At 47.7% G+C, this 19,159-nt stretch overlaps 1 protein-coding gene across 3 annotated transcripts in view; it reads left to right on the top strand.

Annotated features, from left to right (window-relative positions):
• Window positions 1–19,159, top strand: part of ESYT2 (extended synaptotagmin 2) — a 78,779-nt gene that overhangs the window by 36,639 nt on the left and 22,981 nt on the right. For all 3 annotated transcript variants that reach the window (XM_044246937.1, XM_044246936.1, XM_044246935.1), the window contains exons 7-13: window positions 5,243–5,298; window positions 10,563–10,683; window positions 13,643–13,819; window positions 14,783–14,865; window positions 16,269–16,317; window positions 17,419–17,508; window positions 17,975–18,070. In XM_044246937.1, coding sequence (XP_044102872.1) covers window positions 5,243–5,298; window positions 10,563–10,683; window positions 13,643–13,819; window positions 14,783–14,865; window positions 16,269–16,317; window positions 17,419–17,508; window positions 17,975–18,070 — 672 coding nt within the window. The remainder of the gene's footprint in view (window positions 1–5,242; window positions 5,299–10,562; window positions 10,684–13,642; window positions 13,820–14,782; window positions 14,866–16,268; window positions 16,318–17,418; window positions 17,509–17,974; window positions 18,071–19,159) is intronic.

Genomic DNA, 19,159 nt, shown 5'->3' with positions numbered 1-19,159 from the left:
AAGTGACAAACTTTCCGAGTATAGAGAAAGCGGTATGTGTAATGGTTAAGTGACAGACTTGGGTTTTCCAGCCTGGTCTTCCACACCTGGTTTTTCTCCTGTGACCGTATGCCTTGAGCAGCTTGTTTAATCCTCCTAAGCCCAGGTCTCCCCATCTGTGACACGGGGACTACTGCCTCACAACAGTCAATATCAATAGGTATAAAACAGTAGATTCCTAGTTCATGGTAAGTCCTCAGATTATAAAGAAATTTAAGTATTTTCCTGTACATAGGTTTAGCATTCTGGTGGGTTTAATACCAGAAGTCAAGTTTTGGTAAACACAAAAACTTGGGTGAAGGTTCTGGTAGGAGCCAGAAAAGCCAGTGTCTCCCTTTGGCCATGTCACAGGGAACTGGCCGTCCACTTACGCTAACCTGACTGTTACTGAAACTGCCCCTGGCATGCACTCAGAGGTGTTTCAGAATCCCCAGTTCTTTGTTGGGCAATTCCAAGAGCACAGATTAGCCTCAAGTAAATCCATCTTCCAGAACTTACTCGGAGATGATCTTGGGTGTGCCCACAGTCTGTTTATCCTAAGAGGGTCCTCCCAGCTAGCAGAGTCTTTGAGCTACAGATTGCATTTTTACAGATGGAGAAAGGCAAGTATCTTCCTTTTACAGTGACTGTGAGAAGAGCTTGAGTCCTGTTAGCTACAAGTCCAGCAACTGAGACACCTTAATCAGAGGAAGGGAAAAGGAAAGGCTTCAGCTGAATGAAAACAGCGTGTATTGTTCTGTCATAAAACGACTGGAGTGCAGAACTTGAAGCCTTTGTCACTGTCTGTCACCCATGCCTGATTGCTCCGTCTGTGTTCCCTGTGAGACCGGCTTCCTCTGGTCTTCTAGTCCGCATGCCAGAAACAGGGTTGCCAGTGCACTCAAGAGCAGTGCGCCTTCCTGCTTTCCCTTCCTTGTTCCTATGGTGTCGGATCCAGGCGCTTAGACCAGCAGGAGGGAGGAAGGTTGCAGTGTTTGGATCGGGCTCCTGGGAGCCAATTCCTACAACCCTGTGTAGATGGCAGGAGCGAGGTGGAGAGGCTAGGCTGGGCAGACGGGTCCCCCAGAGTCTACCGGACTGGAGAGGGTCCCAGACTTAAACGACACCTCAGGTCAACCTGGGAGTTTGGAGGGTATTTATCCTTCTAGGTGCCTTCAGAGTGTCCTGGATCTGTGGTTTGATATCTTTCATTCTTCTGGATCGTCTTGCCCTTCCCCCAGTAGTTGAAACGGGAGCTCCCTACTGCTCTGGCCCGTACTGGGATTCAGAGCTAGTGCCTTTTTTTTTTTTTTAAGATGTTATTTAGCTATTTGACAGAGACAGCGAGAGAGGGGACTTGACAAGCAGGGGGAGTGGGAGAAGCAGGCTTCTAGCTGAGCAGAGAGCCTGATTTGGGGCTCGATCCTAGGACCGTGGGATCATGACCTGAGCCTAAGACAGACGCTTAACAACTGAGCTACCCAGGGCCCCCATGGTTAACACCCTTTCTAGTGACCTTGCCTTCTCCTTATGCTTGTGTTTTTGGTAGGTCTTAATGCAGGAGTTAGTCTGCACACCTCCCTCCTGTAACTACAGGATCTCCAACAGTCAGGGCTGGGATGGTGTCCTACTGTCCCCAGACAGAGGGTATTTTCTTCTCCTCTCCCCATCCACAATGAGCCTTACCTATATGTCCCTTTTCATAGTGGCTTCTCTTCCTTACTGTGGAAGGTGCAGTTTGGGTCTTTCTAGCAGCAGCTGCTCCATCCCTCACCTCACCCCTGCAGAAGGGTTTTCCCTTGCCTCTATAGCACACCCACACTCTTGAGCCCACATAGTGGATTGCAGATGGCCTGTGTCTGGATTTCAAAGGGCTTCTCTGTCTCACCGGCTCCTGGCCTTTAGCAGTTAGGGTTTAGCTGGAACCTGTCAGTTGCCCTGAGAGCTCCTCTGAGTAAGGGTTTCAGGCCGGTGGCCCTGTCACCTCAGCTTTTCCTCTGCATTTGTGATGCTCTTTCCAGTTTGCTGCATCCCAGGTGGAAGTTGGAAATCCTAAGAGTTTCTTGACGGCTACCACCAGGGAAAGTTGACTAAATGAAAAACTCTGGAGAAGGGTGGGAGCCCAACTAACTTTAGGTTAGTTTGTTGTTCTTTTGTTTTGTTTAAATTTTATTTATTTATTTGATAGAGAAAGAGCAGAACCAGGCAGGGTAGCAAGCAGGAGGAGAGGGAGAAGCAGGTTCCCGGCTATGCAAGGAGCCCAACATGGGGCTTGATCCCAGGCCCCTGGGACATGACCTGAGCCAAAGGCAGTCACCTAACCAACTGAGCCGCCCAGGCGCCCCTCCACTGGTCTGTATTTTTAGCAGACTTCCCGGGTGACTCATGGCCTGTACTGGACAGTTCAGCGCACCCAGAACACCTGGCACGGAGTGAGCGCTGAAGTGAACAGCTGAGCACACGTTCTCTGCACCCATCAGACCGTGTGTTCGTGGCCCGGCAGAGAGGAGCAAGGCATGTCCGTGGTTTTCATGAAATACACAGATGCACGGTGTTCCAGCGGAAGTGGAACTACGCTGCTGGTTCCGTTTCTCCTAGGAGAGCTGCAGCAGCCCAGAGAGGGGGTTGGGAAACGTCTGTCTCTCCAGTTTTCCCAGAGATCTCAGTGGTCCTAGTGCAGTAGTTGGGGTGGTGACGGGACACTAATTTTAGTTGCTTTTCTCAAGCACTGCCTTGCTCCCAGCCCTCTTTGGCTTCCCCCTCTGTGTGCTCACTTCTAAGCCTCTCGGGCGCTCATTCTCACGTGTGCCTTCGCACTCGCCGGTGTTCTCCGGTACACTCCTCACGTGTGCTGACACTCCACACGCTTTCCCGCGTTCATTCTCACGTCCTCTTCTTCCACACTCGTGTTCTGGTTCCCTCATTCTCACACGTGCCCTCACACATACTCTCACACACACTGGTTCACACATAGGTCTCTGTCCCTGTTCTCACCCCTCCATGGCTCTGGACTCTTTCTGTCCCTGCCTCCCCTTGCTCAGAGACAGGCCAGCTCCTTGAGGGCTTCCAACAAGTCCCTTCCCCGGGAGCTGCTTTTCTGCATTCACATCTGTTCTCAAACCCAGCTGAACCCTGTTGCTGCCTCCCTGGTGTTTGGTTTCTCTGAACTTGGGTAGCCTTTAACTGTGTCTCCTCAGTTTGACCAGGGTCATGAGAATAAGCTGATCACCCCTAGTTCAAGTCCTTTCCAGGGGACCCACCTTGATAGGACCTCTCATTCATCTCAGTGTTTCCCGAGCTTTCTGATTCAGTAAGATCCCCCAGGCTATCTTAACAGTTTTTGCCACAGTCCCTTGGAAGAGGTGTTCAGAGATCATGGTCCGCATGCTGGCCGGCATTGGTTGCCCCAGATTGCCGTTGCTTCTACACCTATTGGCCGGGGGTTGGGGTACAAGGGCACCAATAGGAGTTTGTACTGATATTTGCAATAAACTTATATTTCCTTTCTCTTTTTCTGAAAAATCTTAGTCTTTTAGGACTTCCTTAAAAAAAATTTTTTTTTCAGTTTTGGCCTACCCAAAAGAATCTTAACTTTCCAGTTTGTGTTTATTCATAACTATACACTTCCCAGGGGATTTGAGCAGTTTAATTCCTGCGACTGTGTGGGTGATTGAGATCATGCAGTCTCACGCGGCATCTCTTCTACAAATATAAAGCACAGATAATTTTATTATATATAGTATGCACTTTGATAAGAAAGCAGTTTTTCTTTTTTTTTTTTTTTAAGAAAGCAGTTTTTCTAATCAAGCTTTTTTTTTAACCTGTCTCCATCCACTAAATGGAATCTTATATTAGCCAACTATGTAGGAATTATTCTAAGTAAATACCCAAATACCCACTAGAAAATTGAGCAAATAAAATACAGATGTTGACTGAGTAGATAGAACATGTCCCACCAATGCCAGGAAAATATAAATTGAGACAGGGATAAAGTCCCATATTTAACCTACCAGGCTGATTTTTACTTGTGTTTTGGTGGGGAGAAGTATAAAGAAAGGACATTTAATGTATTTAGGGTGGGACTGTATATAAATCAGTGCAGGAGATTATTTTGGGGGCAATTGGGTAGCATCTATGAACATAAAAAATAAACATATAAGGGGTGCCTGGCTGGCTCCTTCAGTGGAGCATGTGACTCTTGATCTCATAGCTGGGGGTTCGAGCCCCATGTTGGGTGTAGAGATTACTTTAAAAAAATAAAAATCTTTAGGGGCACCTGGGTGGCTCAGTCAGTTTAACATCTTACTCTTGATTTCAGCTCAGGTCATGATATCAGGGTCGTGGGATCGGATTGAGCCCCACATTGGGCTCTGGGCTCAGCCCAGGGTCTGCTTCAGATTCATTCTCTCCCTCTCCCCCTCACACATGGAGGCATGCACTCTCTCAAATAGATAAACTCTTTAAAAAATATTATAAAGAACTTTTTTTTACTTTTAAAGATTTTTATTTATTTGAGAGAGAGAGGAGCACCTGGGTAGCTCAAATGGTAAGGTGTCTACCTTTGGCTCAGGTCATGATCCCAGCGTCCTGGGATCGAGCCCCGTGTCAGACTCCTGGTTCAGCGGGGTGTCTGCTTCTCCCTCTGCCTCTCCCCCTGCTCATGCTGTCTCTCTGTATCTCTCTGAAACAAATGAATAAATTAAAAAAAAAAAAAAACTTCGAAATAAAAAGCACAGTCAGGGGCACCTGGGGCAGAGGGAGAGGGACAAGCAGACCACCCACTGAGCAGGGACACCGTCCCCAACCAACACAGGGTTTGGTCCCAGGACTCTGAGGTCATGACCTGAGCCAAAGTAAGATACTCACCTGACTGAGCCACCCAGGCACCCCCAAAGTAAGAATCTGGGAGGGGGCGGATTCTTTGACCAAAACTTTCACTTTTGAATGCTGGTTTGCATTTAGTTAATCTAAGTGTCCATCAATAGGAAAGGTATATAAATTATTTTATTTTACCAGAGGAAATGGATACTATCAAAAACAACACACAAAAAAAGAGGTAGTTCCCCATTTATGAACAAAGGACAATGACACTGATATTTTACAGTGAAAAGCAAGACAATATTATGAACTAATGCATTTTGCTTATAAAGAAATCTGTATGATTTGATTTTATAATTGGAAATAGTTTGGAAACTTAATATTTTTGCCCTTTTTTTTAAAACAGCTTATAGAAATTAACTGGACAGGACTGACTAATCTTCTCGATATCCCTGGATTAAAGTAAGTATGTTGTCATGTCCTGTGGTTAACTTGTTGACGGTGGAGAGTGCATTTCTAGTGTTGTGGGAACAACTCAGAATGGGTAAGGCCGGTGTGTCCAGATAGAATCCCTGCCTCAGCGGGCTCTCACCTGTGGCTCAGGTGGGGAGCCTGGCTGGGCTCCGTTTTCTTTAACAGCATCTGAGATCCTGGGACCCAAGTGAGCAGTAGAGTGGGTGAGGGTATTAGGCAGGTCACTTACCCTTCATTTTACTTTTCATTCATCATGAAGCATTTTTCCAGCTTTGGTGTTTTCTTTCTAACTTTTTAATTTTTTTTTAAAGATTTTATTTATTTATTTGACAGAGAGAGATCACAAGTAGGCAGAGAGGCAGGTAGAGAGAGAAGGAGGAGGAAGCAGGCTCCCTGCTGAGCAGAGAGCCCGATGCGGGACTCAATCCCAGGACCCCGAGATCGTGACCTGAGCTGAAGGCAGCGGCTTAACCCAGTGAGCCACCCAGGCGCCCTAATTTTCTTTTTAATAGGCTTTTTTTTAAGTAGGCTCCATGCCCAGTGTGGTGCTTGAACTCGTGACCCTGAAATCAAGAGTCACATGCTCTACCAATGAGCCAGTCAGTTGCCTCAGGCTTTGGTGTTTTAGAAAAGTAGCAGCCTTTTAATATTCTGCAAGTTAATTTTTAAGTTTGGTTTTTCTTATTTTCTCAAAAAAATAAAACTTTAAAAAATGAATATATATTTCAGAACTAGCCCTTTGGGGGCACCTGGGTGGCTCAGTGGGTTAAGCCTCTGCCTTCGGCTCAGGTCATGATCTCAGGGTCCTGGGATCGAGCCCCGCATAGGCTCTCTGCTCAGCGGGGCGCCTGCTTCCTCCTCTCTCTCTGCCTGCCTCTCTGCCTGCTTGTGATCTCTCTCTCTCTCTCTCTCTGTCAAATAAATAAATCTTTGGAAAAAGAAAATGTGTTAAAAATTAAAAAAAAAAAAACAACTAACCCTTTGGGTTCTTTTCAGGTTGGGCTACTGACTCCCATATCTCCCATGCTCCACAGAGAGGCTGATGTAGGCACTGGACGCAGGAATGTATAGGGTCACCCCAGGGTCTGGGTGCAAGAGCTGAGAAACCTGGGGTTTCCGCCTCACGGCACGGGGTCCCTTCCCGAGTCTGTAGCACTGTCACATCCGCACCCGAGGAGACTGGCCTGTAGTACGCTTTTGACACCATGAGCAGCACGTCCCTGCTATGAGGAAAAGCGGAGTCCCCTCGGTCACAGCCATCTGTCTCCACGGATGGGAGGTGACTTGGTGACGGACCTCTTGGCTGCTGCCCAGCGAGTATTCTGGAACCTGCCTTTGCTATTTACACTTGTAGTTGAAGGTTGAAATACAGTTACACGTGTTGCTAGTAGATAACTTTTCTAATCTGGGGTTTTTTTTCTAAAATAGCTCAGAAATTAAACTGGTCTGTTTTTTTCTATTCCTGTGTGTGTGTTTATGCCCCTACATGGCCGTTAGAAGAGCTTTATGTTGTTTGATTATCAGGGAAAATTAAGGACTTTAATGAAGTGAGGCATAGTCCTAACCAAATCTTTTTTAGGTTTAATGATACTGAAAGTTCTGTTCTCTTGAAAAGATGTTTACACGGAAAGGACAACTTACAGAATTGTGAAGTGTTCATTAGGACACTTGGTGTCAAGCAGCAGCCCGGTGCGAGTGGCCTGAAGTAGAAAAGTGAATACACCAATGGGGGTGTGGCTGTCTCAGTGGGAGGAGTGTGCGACTCTTGGTCTTGGGTTCAAGACCCGCAATGAGTGGGGAGATTGCTTAGATAGATAAACTTAAAAAAAGTAAATGAGGGGCGCCTGGGGGGCTCAGTGGGTTAAGCCTCCGCCTTCAGCTCAGGTCATGATCTCAGGGTCCTGGGATCGAGCCCCCCATCAGGCTCTCTGCTCAGCAGGGAGCCTGCTTCTCCCTCCCCCTGCCTACTTATGATCTCTGTCAAATAAATAAAATTTAAAAAAAAAAAGTAAATGAGTAAATAAGTACTATAAGTACTAAGACAATTTATTCATTTATCCAACAAATCAGTATTGTGCCTGCTATGAGCCAGCCCACTACTGCTCTTAGTGGCATGGCGTAGACGCGAGCCGAGCTCCCATTCCTGTGGCTCGTTCCCAGAGCCCTCTGGAGCACTGTTGGGTGCAGCCAGGCACAGGCAGGTGTTGATGGCCTGAGGGCTCACACTCTCTCTCTCCATCCTGCTTTCCCTGTGTGCGTTTGTTGTCAGGCACGCCCTGGCCGAGGCGTGGCAGCTTCAGTCTGAAAAGAACCACCTTCTTCTTCTTCTTCTTCTTCTTCTTCTTCTTCTTCTTCTTCTCCTCCTCCTCCTCCTCCTTCTTCTTTCCTTGTTTTTTGAAAGAACCTTCTTCTGCTAGTTCCAGCCAAAGTTGCAGGGCTGGCTTCTGTTAGTCCACCCATCCTTGGACCAGTCCTGTGATCTCATGATCATGCTTGGGTCTCCTGCCCACCCCTAGAGGAGGAACCGGGGGGACCAGGGCAGGGATGCGGGAGAATGGAAGGAAGAACTTCCACCAGTGCGTTGGTCTGTGGGAGCAGATGCTGGTTAGCCAGCAGAACAACAGATTCCTGTTGCCATTTGGGGTAGAGGATGTGTGGGAGACACCTGGGTGGCTCAGTTAGGCGGCCGACTCTTGACTTCAGCTTGGGGCATGATCTTGGGGTCCTGGGATTGAGCCCTGCATCAGGCTCTGTGCTCAGTGGGGAGCCTGCTGGAGGACTCTCTCCCCACCACAATCTCTAAAATAAATGAATCTTTTTTTTTTTAAATGTGTTCTACTTTCCTCCTTTTATATAATGGGAGGACTAAAATAAACACAGGCTTGTCCAGCAGCTACGGTGTAAATAGCATCGCATTAGCTCCCTTACAGGGTGAGCCCAAGGGCATCTGCTGCCTTTGGCAAGCCTCCTGCTGGGGGAGTTGGTTGCAGATCATTCATTCAAAAGAGACATGGGGGGGTGCCTGGGTGGCTCAGCCAGTAGAGCACTCAACTTTCGATCTAGGGTTTTTGTTTCAAGCCCCATGTTGGGCATAGAGCCTATTAAAAAATAAAAATACAAAAGAAAGTAAAAGGGGAATATATGTACTTATATACATATGTCTGTATACGTGGAGATACGTAAAAACTCTATTTTATCTAATGTTTAATGATGATGACGGGTTCTTTTATATAGTAATAGCTTTAAGCTATTTTATATATAGATTTCTGTACATGCAGTATATAAGATACATTTAGTAGAGAATTATATGTATCATTAAAAATACATACTCATGTATATTAGAAATACACACCGGTCGGAAACAAGGCTGTGGTGTAAAAGACATATATATAAACATCCCTTTTAAATAAAATTATATATTTGTATAGGATATATATAATTTATACAGAATTATGTAGAACTTGTATAACATTTTATATGAATGTGAGTTTCATGTAATAAACTATATAATGTAAAGCTTCAGCTGTGCTTTCCCACTCAAAGATCCTATCAGATCACAGCCGTGGCAGGTCTTACCTCATAAAAGTGAGTGCTCAGTAACTGAACCTAGCAAGTCTTGCCTCCGGCATTACAAAGTGAGCATGTTCGTGCTGTACCCACTGGTAATAAAGGAAGGGAAAGTATGACGAAGTAACAGCAATACCCAGATTACTGCACTTGACCGTCACGTTTCAGGGAAGAACCGTAAACTGAGGGGTGAGAGTACAAGAAAGGAAGGGAATTACGGTAGAAACACAAGTAAGGTGATAAGCAGGCAGTGCCAAAGGACAAAAAGGACTAGACCCAAGAGCCATTTAGACCATGACAGCAACCAGGGTTGCCCCAGGGAACGATCGGGGCAGCTCTGCAGCTCCGGTAACTCAGGGGGAGGCTGGGCGCGTACACAGGAGGTTTGAAAGGTGAGCAGCGATGAGGCAGCAGGTGGGCCTTCTGCTGCTTTCCTGCGTGTCGGCCTCCGCCTGCTTGGCTGGGTGGGTGGTGAGGCGGTCAGCCTACCAACACAGCAGGTAGGGAGTTCTTGAAAGCATATCGTCACCAAAGTACTTTCTGTCCCAGCAGATTTTTTTAGTATAAACAAACCAGTATTTGTGGGGGAAGGGGAATGGCAGAGTGAGCATGTGCTTCTCTTAAAACCGAAGCAGCAGCTCACGTCACTCCTCATGGACATTCTCTCCAGCGTCTGGCAGCTGGAGCCCTCTCTGTCTCTAGAGTGTTAGTGTCCAGGTCACTGACATACCCATAAATAGGGCTGTATTGTCTGTGGGGTTGTGGGTCTTTTCTTCATCTTGGACTAGAAAGTCCTAAGGTAAGACCCCTTCTCTTGTCGTCACATTTGGGTACCCAGCTTAGAGTGAATGTTCAGCTGTACTGAATGATGGTGACTTTTCACTCTGTCCTAGTGGGTATTTTTATACATAAAATTACTTTACATATATCTGTTCACAATTTTAACATCTGGGAAATAACTGGCAAGAAGTAAGATTCTCTTAAAACTTCCCAGTTCCAGTTAAAACTGTTCTTCCACAGCAGTGAAATTTCATTTATGCCTTCAAAAATGTCCAATACATGTTACTTAGTTCTCACATTTACCTCACAGAACAGGCAAAAATGTATTAAAAGTACATTTGTGTCTTTATCCTCCACAATTTTATTCATATTCCGGAGTTCTCTGTGAGTGCTATATAGAATTTCAGAATCATTACAGTATCGAGTACATAAATACGATGTGAAGAGAGAATGAACTAAAATCTTCTACTTGACTGGAAGCTGTGCAAAAATGAGAGAAATTTAATGTAAGAAACATGGAACGGGTGCTGGGTGTTTGTGTAGTATTCTTTGCACTTTGTGACTGAAGTATGCTAAAGCGGAACCTGTAACGTGTCTGGGTTGATACTAAGTCAGTGGTGAAGTCACACAGGAGCGTAAGAAACGTTAGACTAGTGGGAGACGGAACCCGAGCATTACCTGTGTCTGCAGCTACATGCCGCGGCCCCCCCCCCCCCGTACATCCCGCGTAGCAGTCCGCACGGCCGCGTCGCCGCGCAGGCTCGGAACTGCTGTGCCGGATCCTGTCTGCGAGAGGACGGACACTGGCGGCGCTGGGTCGTGTTGTGCTAAGTTCGCTGTTCAAGCGGTAACGAGCGTTGATAGGCCTGATCGTTGGTTTGTTCTTTTTCCTGCCCCCCTGACAGTGGTCTGTCGGATACAATCATCCTGGACATAATATCCAGCTACCTGGTGCTTCCCAATCGGATCACCGTTCCTCTCGTCAGTGAAGTCCAGATAGCTCAGTTGCGGTTTCCTATACCAAAGGTAAGTGCGCCCGAGCACGTCGGCACTCAGACGCAGAGACGCGTCTCACGTCCTTGGTGTTGTGACTTCTCACGGTTCTCTGAACGGTGACCTCGCCACTTGGATCTCGATGTGGTCGTTTGTCCTGTCACACTCCTTAGGACATTGGCCCGTGTGCATCACAGAGGCTTCAGGGCCGTTCTTAAAGCTCAGCCATGAACGTCCAAGGTGCTTGCAGCAGATCGACTGCACGTCCTGAAGGACGACTGTGACGGCCTAGTTCTCCGGAGGCATGTGCTGCTCAGAATGTAACAGCTGAGTCTAGGTGGCAGGCACTTTGAGTCCTGACTGGCACAGGTTTCCTCTCAGCAGTGAGTGTGGTTACCTCTCGAGTCACGTCGTAAGCACCACGGCAGAAGCAGTACTGGTGTTAAACCTGCCGCGGACAGGATGGGAAGGGCAGGGCCTGGACCTGCTCACAGCCCTGGAGTCTAACAACAGCTTTGCTTTGGGGCTATTACTTGCCATTAGTGGACCTCAGTTTCTTCATCTGTAAATTGGGGATGATGCCTAGCACACAGAGTTAGGTCCCAGATCCTGGAGTCCCCTTCACTTGAGTAAACCATATACCGTCAACCAAAGACTGAGAATCTGCTGGTCAAGGATGTAGAACTGCCTCCACTGGTCAGAGAAGAGGTGCTTGGACTGGACAGGCCCTCACGGTTAGGGAGAGCTCTTAACCTTAAAACCCCCAGGAGTCCCTGGGTGGCTCAGTACATGAAGCGTCCGACTCTCGATTTCACCTTAGGTCATGATCCTCCGGCTCGTGGGGTTGTGAAGCCCACGTACAGGCTCCTTACTGGGTGGGCAGCCTGCTTAAGATTCTCCCCTCTGCCCGACCTCCCTCCCTTTCTCTCTCTTCCCCCCACTCCTTCACTCCCTCCCTAGGAAAATAAAAACATAAAGCTGCCAGTTACGTTACCAGCAGAAATGGGTTTCTTCGGGAACGGAGAGAATTGCATTCTGGGACAATTAAGCTGTGGCAGAACCGTAGGGGGTTCTGCGGAGCAAAGGACAGGAGGCCCCTTCACAGAGGAGGGGGCGTTGGGAGGAGGGGCTGCTGGGAGCTAAAAGTCTGCCGGTGTGAACTGGGAGCTGGGAAGCGGAGTGGCTTCTCGTTGGCTGAGCTGGTGCCAGGCCAGGAGGAACCCGTCCCTCCTCCTGCCGGGAGAGTAAAGCAGCATCCGCCGGGAGATGCCTCTCTTCCCGCCGGGTCTGCAGGGGACGGTGGAGGGGTGGAGCCCGAGCGCTGCCCCTGCCAGCCGAGCGCTGCCCCTGCCGGCGTCCCCACTCCGTTCCGGAGCAGGCTTGCTGTACTCGCTTTCACAGAGCTTTCCCCGGGTCCTTCCTCCCGCTGAACCTGTGCTCTCTGGGGGTGGAGCAGCCACCCTGCGGGTGCGGCATCTGCAAATGGGTGTGACGCTGACGTGCACGGGACAGCTGCCTTCACCAAACAGAAGAGGTCCAGTGGGTCCCGTTTCACGGGGCGTGGTGCGGGTGGTTGCTGAAGTGGAAGTGGACCGCTCTCCCTGAGACTTGTTACTCGTCTGTGGTTGAGCTAGATCTCAGTGCACAAATCAAAGATGTCTGCGCTTTCTTAAATTTTTTTAGAAGTACCAACACCCCAGCTAATTGACGCCTGAACTTGTTATATTGTTGGCGTTCAGATTTAGTGGGACAGTGCGTTTGAGAAAGGCATGTCTTTGTTCCTGAACTCAATGATTTTCATTTCTGAAAACACAAGAATTCTCTTCCACATGGAAAACCTCGTGCACCTTTGCCATGTGCAGTTCGCACTCTCTGAGCGTGGGGAGCACCTGAGCCTGCCCAAATCCAACCTTCTTAACCTCGTGGGCTTTAAAAGCCAGCGCTGCTTAAATGTTGCCAGATTACCTAAACTTTAGACACATTTCCTGTAAACAGGAAATGCTCTAAGTTTTTGAAGTGTTTTTATCTGTAAAAATGCACATCTTCCTAGCCAGTTGGGTCAAGACTATTGCCCAGTGATTTTTAAAGGGTTTGTAGAGTGTGCTGCCCAGCGCTAACTTGAGCGCCATTGCTCGCCTTGAAAGAAGTGTGAGTGAACTTTTTTTATTTTATCAGTTAAACATTTTAGGAGAAGGAAACTATGTTTAAAGTCTCTGAGTAGAAAGTATTGCGAAGTTCCGGTTTCCTGTCCATAAAGTAAATTTAATGACACCGCAGTTGACCACACGCGTTGGGCTGCCGACCCCTGTATGATAGAAAATCTGCGTATTAGCTTTCGATTCCCCCAGAACTTCAGTACTGACAGCCTACTGTTGGCCAGATGCCACACCGGTGACATAAACCAGTAACATATATTTTATATGTTATGTACTATAGTTTGTATTCTATAAGTTAGAGGGGGGGAAATGTTACTGAGAAAATTATAAGGAAGAGAAAATACATTTACAGTACTGTTCTGTATCAAAAAAAATCTGTATGTAAGTGGAGCCATGACCTTGTTCCAAGGTCACTCGTATTTCATAGGATTATTCTAGAAATGGGAGTAATGAGTGCCTGTCAGGGGCTTGTTGGGGACACGTCTGGACCATTCTGTAATGGTGGTCTCCAGTACTGTCATACGGAACCGAGCCTCCTTAGGGTCCTGGAGCACACTGTCACTCTGGGACTCACCCCTCACTCTCCTCCCTGGGGTGATCTCCTGAGGAAGACTGTGGTGCTTGGACACTGTCCTCCTGCCCTGCTTTGGTTTTCCCTCTGCACTGCTGCCCACAGTCCATGTTTACGTCCTTTCTTGCTGCACAAGAAGAGGGTCTCCCCTCCCTCTTGAGGTTGTTGTCTGTCCGCCCTGTTCTTGGGACAGTGAGCTCACCACCGTGGTTCCACGTGTGTCAGAGGAACCAGTGAACAGTCCGTGTGTGCTCCTTCTCCCCAGGGTGTTCTAAGGATACATTTTATTGAAGCTCAGGATCTTCAGGGGAAAGATACTTACCTTAAGGGACTCGTCAAGGGAAAATCTGACCCGTATGGAGTTATTCGAGTCGGCAACCAGATCTTCCAAAGCAAGGTCATCAAAGAGAGCCTGAGTCCGAAGTGGAACGAGGTGTACGAGGTAAGCTGTGTCCAGTGGCGTCAGTTGGCTTCTCCCCAGATTCTCTTCCACTCCCGTTACACAGGTGCTGCTTGGCTTAGAGGGCCATGTGAGTCATTTTTCTTTAATTTCCCATCTTTAAAAGTATTGTACCTTCTGTCTGTACCTCACAACTTCCTGTCATGCTGACACATGAAGAACACATAAATGTTAAACTTTAATTACATGAAACTATCCCAGTAAATAGTTGACAAAGTGATTTCTGTGGTTAACATACGTGAGTACTTACAGACATGAGATTAATTATGTGCTGTTTTATAAATTCTTGTTTAATGCGTCTTGACATCTCTGTGTCCGTCCACATGGACCTGTACTTGCCGTTCACTGAAGAGATGCCATCATTTCTTTACCCAGAGAAACACTGGCCGTTCGTTTCAGCGTTGGAACCGCTGCTGTTAACTGTGATGTGAATGTGTCTTTCTTCACTTGATCCAGGTTTTCTCCAGACGAGCTCCTCAGAGTGGAATTGCCGCATCATAAATTATGCTGGGAGGAATGATCCGTTTTGCAGAACTGTTCTGCAGAACAGCCGTGCAGTTAAGCTGCGCTGGCGTCCCACCCTCCCATTCCGGCCTGTTGCCCGCTGGCTTCTCTCTCGGTGCTGGCGAATGGGTCACTTGTCTGTATCCCAGCGGTAGCACTTGGCGCCCCTTCAGGACTGGAAAGCTGTCCCAAGCCTGTCCTAGTTTGTGGGTGCTGGAGCGGTGGGACTTGACCCAGCGAGTCCACTCTCAGATAACTGGAAACACAGTAGACTGTCACCGTGTGGGCAGATGTTTCGGAATGGTCGGCCGTGGCGAAGCGTGTGGTTCGACGGGGACACGAGGGACGTGCGTTCCGGCTCCTTGCCACGGGAGAGCAGGGAGCTGTTCACTCCAGCCGCGTCCGGTAACCGTGTGAGATAACCACGCGTTGTTTTTTCAGGCTCTGGTCTATGAACATCCTGGACAGGAATTAGAGATTGAACTCTTCGATGAAGACCCGGACAAGGACGACTTCCTAGGAAGGTAACCTCCGGGGAAGGGCAGCACTGGGTGCTCTCTTTCTTTGGGGTAGTGACACTTAGAACTAATGTAGCTTCAGGAAATGGGCTGTGTATGTGGTACGTGTATTTTTAAGTGGCTCTTAGATACAATGTTTATTTCACCTTAGACTCGGTAAAAGTAGGTTTTATTCCTCTAAAGTTTCACATTTAAGTGCAAGAAGGAAAACTTCTAGATCTGTGTCTGTCCCAGCAGCCACTGGCCACATGTAGCTATTTAAATTAATTGATTAAAACTAAACAGTTTTAAATTCACTTTGATAGTTGCACCTGCCCCCATTTAAGTGCTTGTCAGCTCCATGTGGAGTGCGGCCCCGGAACGGGTGCGCTGGCTGCTTTCCTACCAGGCAGGCTTTGCTCTAGATTGGAAAAAGGAGTTTTTAAGCTTTCTCGGTTTGTTGCGTTATTTAGGCAGCAGGGGAGGATAGTAATTTACATTGTGCCTACACATTGGAAAAGCAAATATTGACGTGTTCACTTAAATTGAACAACCACTACAGCCGAAAAACATGAGCTTTTAAAAAATACATCTAACCCTAGTCTTTATTATTTAACTGAATTTCTTGTGGCAAAAAAGATACAGGATAAATTATGTTGGACCGATCTGGCCTCATCAAGAACGACTTGTGTATTAATGCTGTGACTTCAGAATCCATCATGAGATGGGTTATTAACAAGGAGTGACCGAAGAATGTAAGCAGGGCAGTGATGGATCCGATCTGCGTTCCAGGAGAACCAGTGTGTGGCTCAGAGTAGCAGAGACCGAGACTGGGGGCTGTGGGGATAGACCAGGAAAGAGCTGTGAGGGCCTCCCCTCGTGTGGAGTGCGGCCGTCCATTCTCGTCATCTCTGGCTTCTGCGGGAGGGAATTCCATGCTTTGCAGTAGGGCAGGATTTGTAGGGGGAAATGGAGGGGGCTGTCAGAGAGCCAAACCAGAAACGTCTGTGGGGATGGCCCAGAGCTGTGGAGGGAGGACGGGGAGGGCACAAGAATGACTGAGCTGTGGTGACGGGACAGCAGCGCGGAGGGAGAGCACGTTAGACCAGAGGGCTGAAGATTTTCGGATGTTTTCAGCACATTATAAATAGCTGCATTGTGGGGAAAACCACATTTTTTACAACTTTGATCCTGGCTTTGCCAAACAGAGCTCCTGACCTCCCAGAGACTCACTCCTGCTTGTTTCCTTACTTCCTTTCATAGTTTTGGGATAAGCCCGAGGAATGTTCTGGAAGAAGTCTGTTTCTTGATAAACTGTAGCATTTTGATACATTTCCAGAGTACTTTTTTGTAGACTAATGTTTAAGGTTATTTCAGTTGTAAGAAGTGTGTTTCTATGTTCTAAAGTTGTTGTGTTGTTATTTCTATAGTCTTATGATTGATCTTATTGAAGTTGAAAAGGAGCGCCTTTTAGATGAAGTAAGTTTTCTTTGAGTATTACTCTATTTCCTGAGCACTGACACACCTACTGGTCCCCCCACATGACGTTCCGAAAACTTGGGCCTTTCAGTAATAGCAGAGTGAACAGAAATAAGTGTAACAGCCCGATCAGATAGTAGGTATTACGTGCCCACCGCATGCTAGAAATTCCTGAGGGTACGAACACAAACCCACTATTTCGGGCAGGCGTGCGGGACACACGCTGTCCTTCGGGAGTCCAGGCACAGGCCTGTGAGACGCTCCCGAAAAGTGAACTCTTTAAAGACAGACGAAGTCAATACCAGAGCCGGCATGGTGCGGTCGTTGGGAAGCTGTCGCGTGAAGCCGCCTGTGTGCGCAGTGTGAGCTGACAGCGGACAGACCGCTTCGAGCAGGGCTTTGCTGTCGGAGTGGCGAGTATTGAGAAAAGATTTGGAGGTGGCTTCTAAAAGATGGGTGGACTTGGGATAAGCAGGGCGGAAGTAACCAAGGAAGTGTTGATCCCTTGCCTTCAAAGTAACACATTTTCCTTCTCACACACTCCTCGGGGCAGTGTCTTAACACTGTTTGGGGATTATCTTCGATGAATCGCTTTGTGGTTTTCAAGCGGAAACACCTTTATGCTGTTTTCTTAAGTAGTATGTCGTGGTGAATAAAGCCAAGCTTGTTAACTTTTTTGATAATGAAATTCAGTATTTAAGATCAGTGTTCTATCATCTCCTGGCCCGTAAGTTCTGTTAAAGTCCATACACAGAACCCTGACAGTACCGGACAGTTCTGGAAGACATCTGAATCCTTGTGTGTAAGGTAGGGGTGAGGACGGTATTGACTCCGCCGCGGTGGGGTACACGTGAGGGAAGCACTCAGCCGGTCCCCGGCCAGCAGGAGGCGCTGGGCGAGTTCCGGCCCCTGCCCCTGTCGTGCTCTGCCGCTGTCGGCTCATTCGCGGGGCAGAGCCAGACAGGGCAGGACTCGGCCCTTCAGCGTTAATCAGGAGCTGTTGGTGCCTCACCGTGGGCAGCTTGTGACATCTGGGGAAACTGCTTGACTGGAAAGGTTGGCTCAGGAGAACTTTTGTGAACATTCACATTCTCTCTTCAGTGGTTCGCCCTGGACGAGGTCCCCAGAGGAAAGCTGCACTTGAAACTGGAGTGGCTCACGTTAATGCCAAATGCTTCAAACCTCGACAAGGTGCTGTGAAGTGTTGGCGGGGACGACAGCCACCCTCGTAACTCAGCAAGATTAGTGTCCTCAGGTTGTGTTGCTACTTAGCTTAGAAAAAGGACAGCAGTCATTTCCATTCTTGTGCTGTAACTCACTGCAGTCACATCAGGGGTAAATTAAAGATAATGGAATTTTTTTAAAAGAAAGATTGACAGGTCATTCCCGCCTGTTTTATGAGCTCTTCATATTTTGTGTTTGATACAGTATGGGGCTTTAGGGAGCCACCGATCACCTATGCTTTATTTAATTGATTCATACCGATTCTTGTCATTAAAATACATTTACTGTCTTCATTCTCTCTGTGTTGCATGTGTTGGATGGATTATTTCCCCACCTTCCTTCTTTTCGTGAGCATCACAGACCTAATCAGGTAGAAATAGTCTGAACTCTTGTGGAAATACACCTGCTGAGGCATTTTGTCCTGTCCTCACAGGTGCTAACAGACATCAGGGCTGACAGAGACGAAGCCAATGATGGTCTTTCTTCCTCGTTGCTGATCTTGTATTTGGATTCAGCAAGGAACCTTCCGGTAGGTAATGCCATGGGTGCTCCCTTGGGTCTCCTTTCCTGGCAACAGATCTTGCCGCATTCAGCCACCCTGTCACCTGACCGTTCCTCTGTTCTCACTTCACACGCACCAGGAGAGCAGCACAGGGGAGGGAGGGACCAGTGTGGATTTGCTTCATGACTACAGTTTGTGTTTATGCATCTTACGGGTTTATTCAGGGTGTTCAGAATTAGTTTTACTCTGACATGTTTTATGAAGTCTCCATTACATAGGAAAAGAATGTGCCTGGTAGTTAGGGAAGGAGATACTCGGTAGAAAATCACTAATTACCAAAGTAGAATTACCTAAGATGGAAAGTACCTCTGCTTGGCGTGGAATAAAATGAAGCAGCTCTCCCGGCAAGCCCAGAGTCCTTCCTGGCTGTAGCACGGCAGGACAGAAGGACAGCCTAGGAGAGCCGCGCGGCGGAGTGGAGCCTCTGGTGCCCCCACCCGGGGTGATCAGTCACATCGGCTCCGATAGCCCAGAGCACGGGCTTCTCCACGGGCTTGCTCTTGGGAAAAAATGGAAGGACAGCTTTTATAGGTAACGACTCTGACTGTGGGGAGGAGAAATCGTGCTGTTTCCATTCACATGAAGCCTGATGGACCTTCCACCACCATACTTTAAACCCACTGTTATGTGATCCTTAGAGACACACAGATTGTTTTGATCTCTTTTTTTCTTTTTTTCTTTTTTTCTTTTTTTCTTTTTAGTGTCAGTTTACTTATCCAAGAGATGGCCATTCTTCATTTCATTTGGGGGAAGACTGACTAGAGATACAGGCTGTTTTCCTCCCAGAATTACAATAGATGCGCATCCATCCGAGGGCATTTGTGTGTGGTCTCCCTGTGTTCTCCCCTGTTGGCATCTGCCTGGTGGAGGCCCACAAGGAAGCCAAGTGTCCCTGCCCTTTTCAGTTCGCATCTGAGTGTCTCACGATGGACTGTGCCTCCGTTTCCTTTATCCCATGAAGTACACACCCTAGTTTGCCTAGTGCCTTTCAAGGTTTTATAATGCTGCTTTATTTGCACTTAGCGCAAAAGCAAATAAAGGTACTTTGTGCATCTC

This window comes from Neovison vison, chromosome 4 (genome assembly GCF_020171115.1).
Source record: "Neovison vison isolate M4711 chromosome 4, ASM_NN_V1, whole genome shotgun sequence".
NCBI lineage: Eukaryota > Metazoa > Chordata > Mammalia > Carnivora > Mustelidae > Neogale > Neogale vison.
This window is presented reverse-complemented; position numbering and strand designations above follow the sequence as displayed.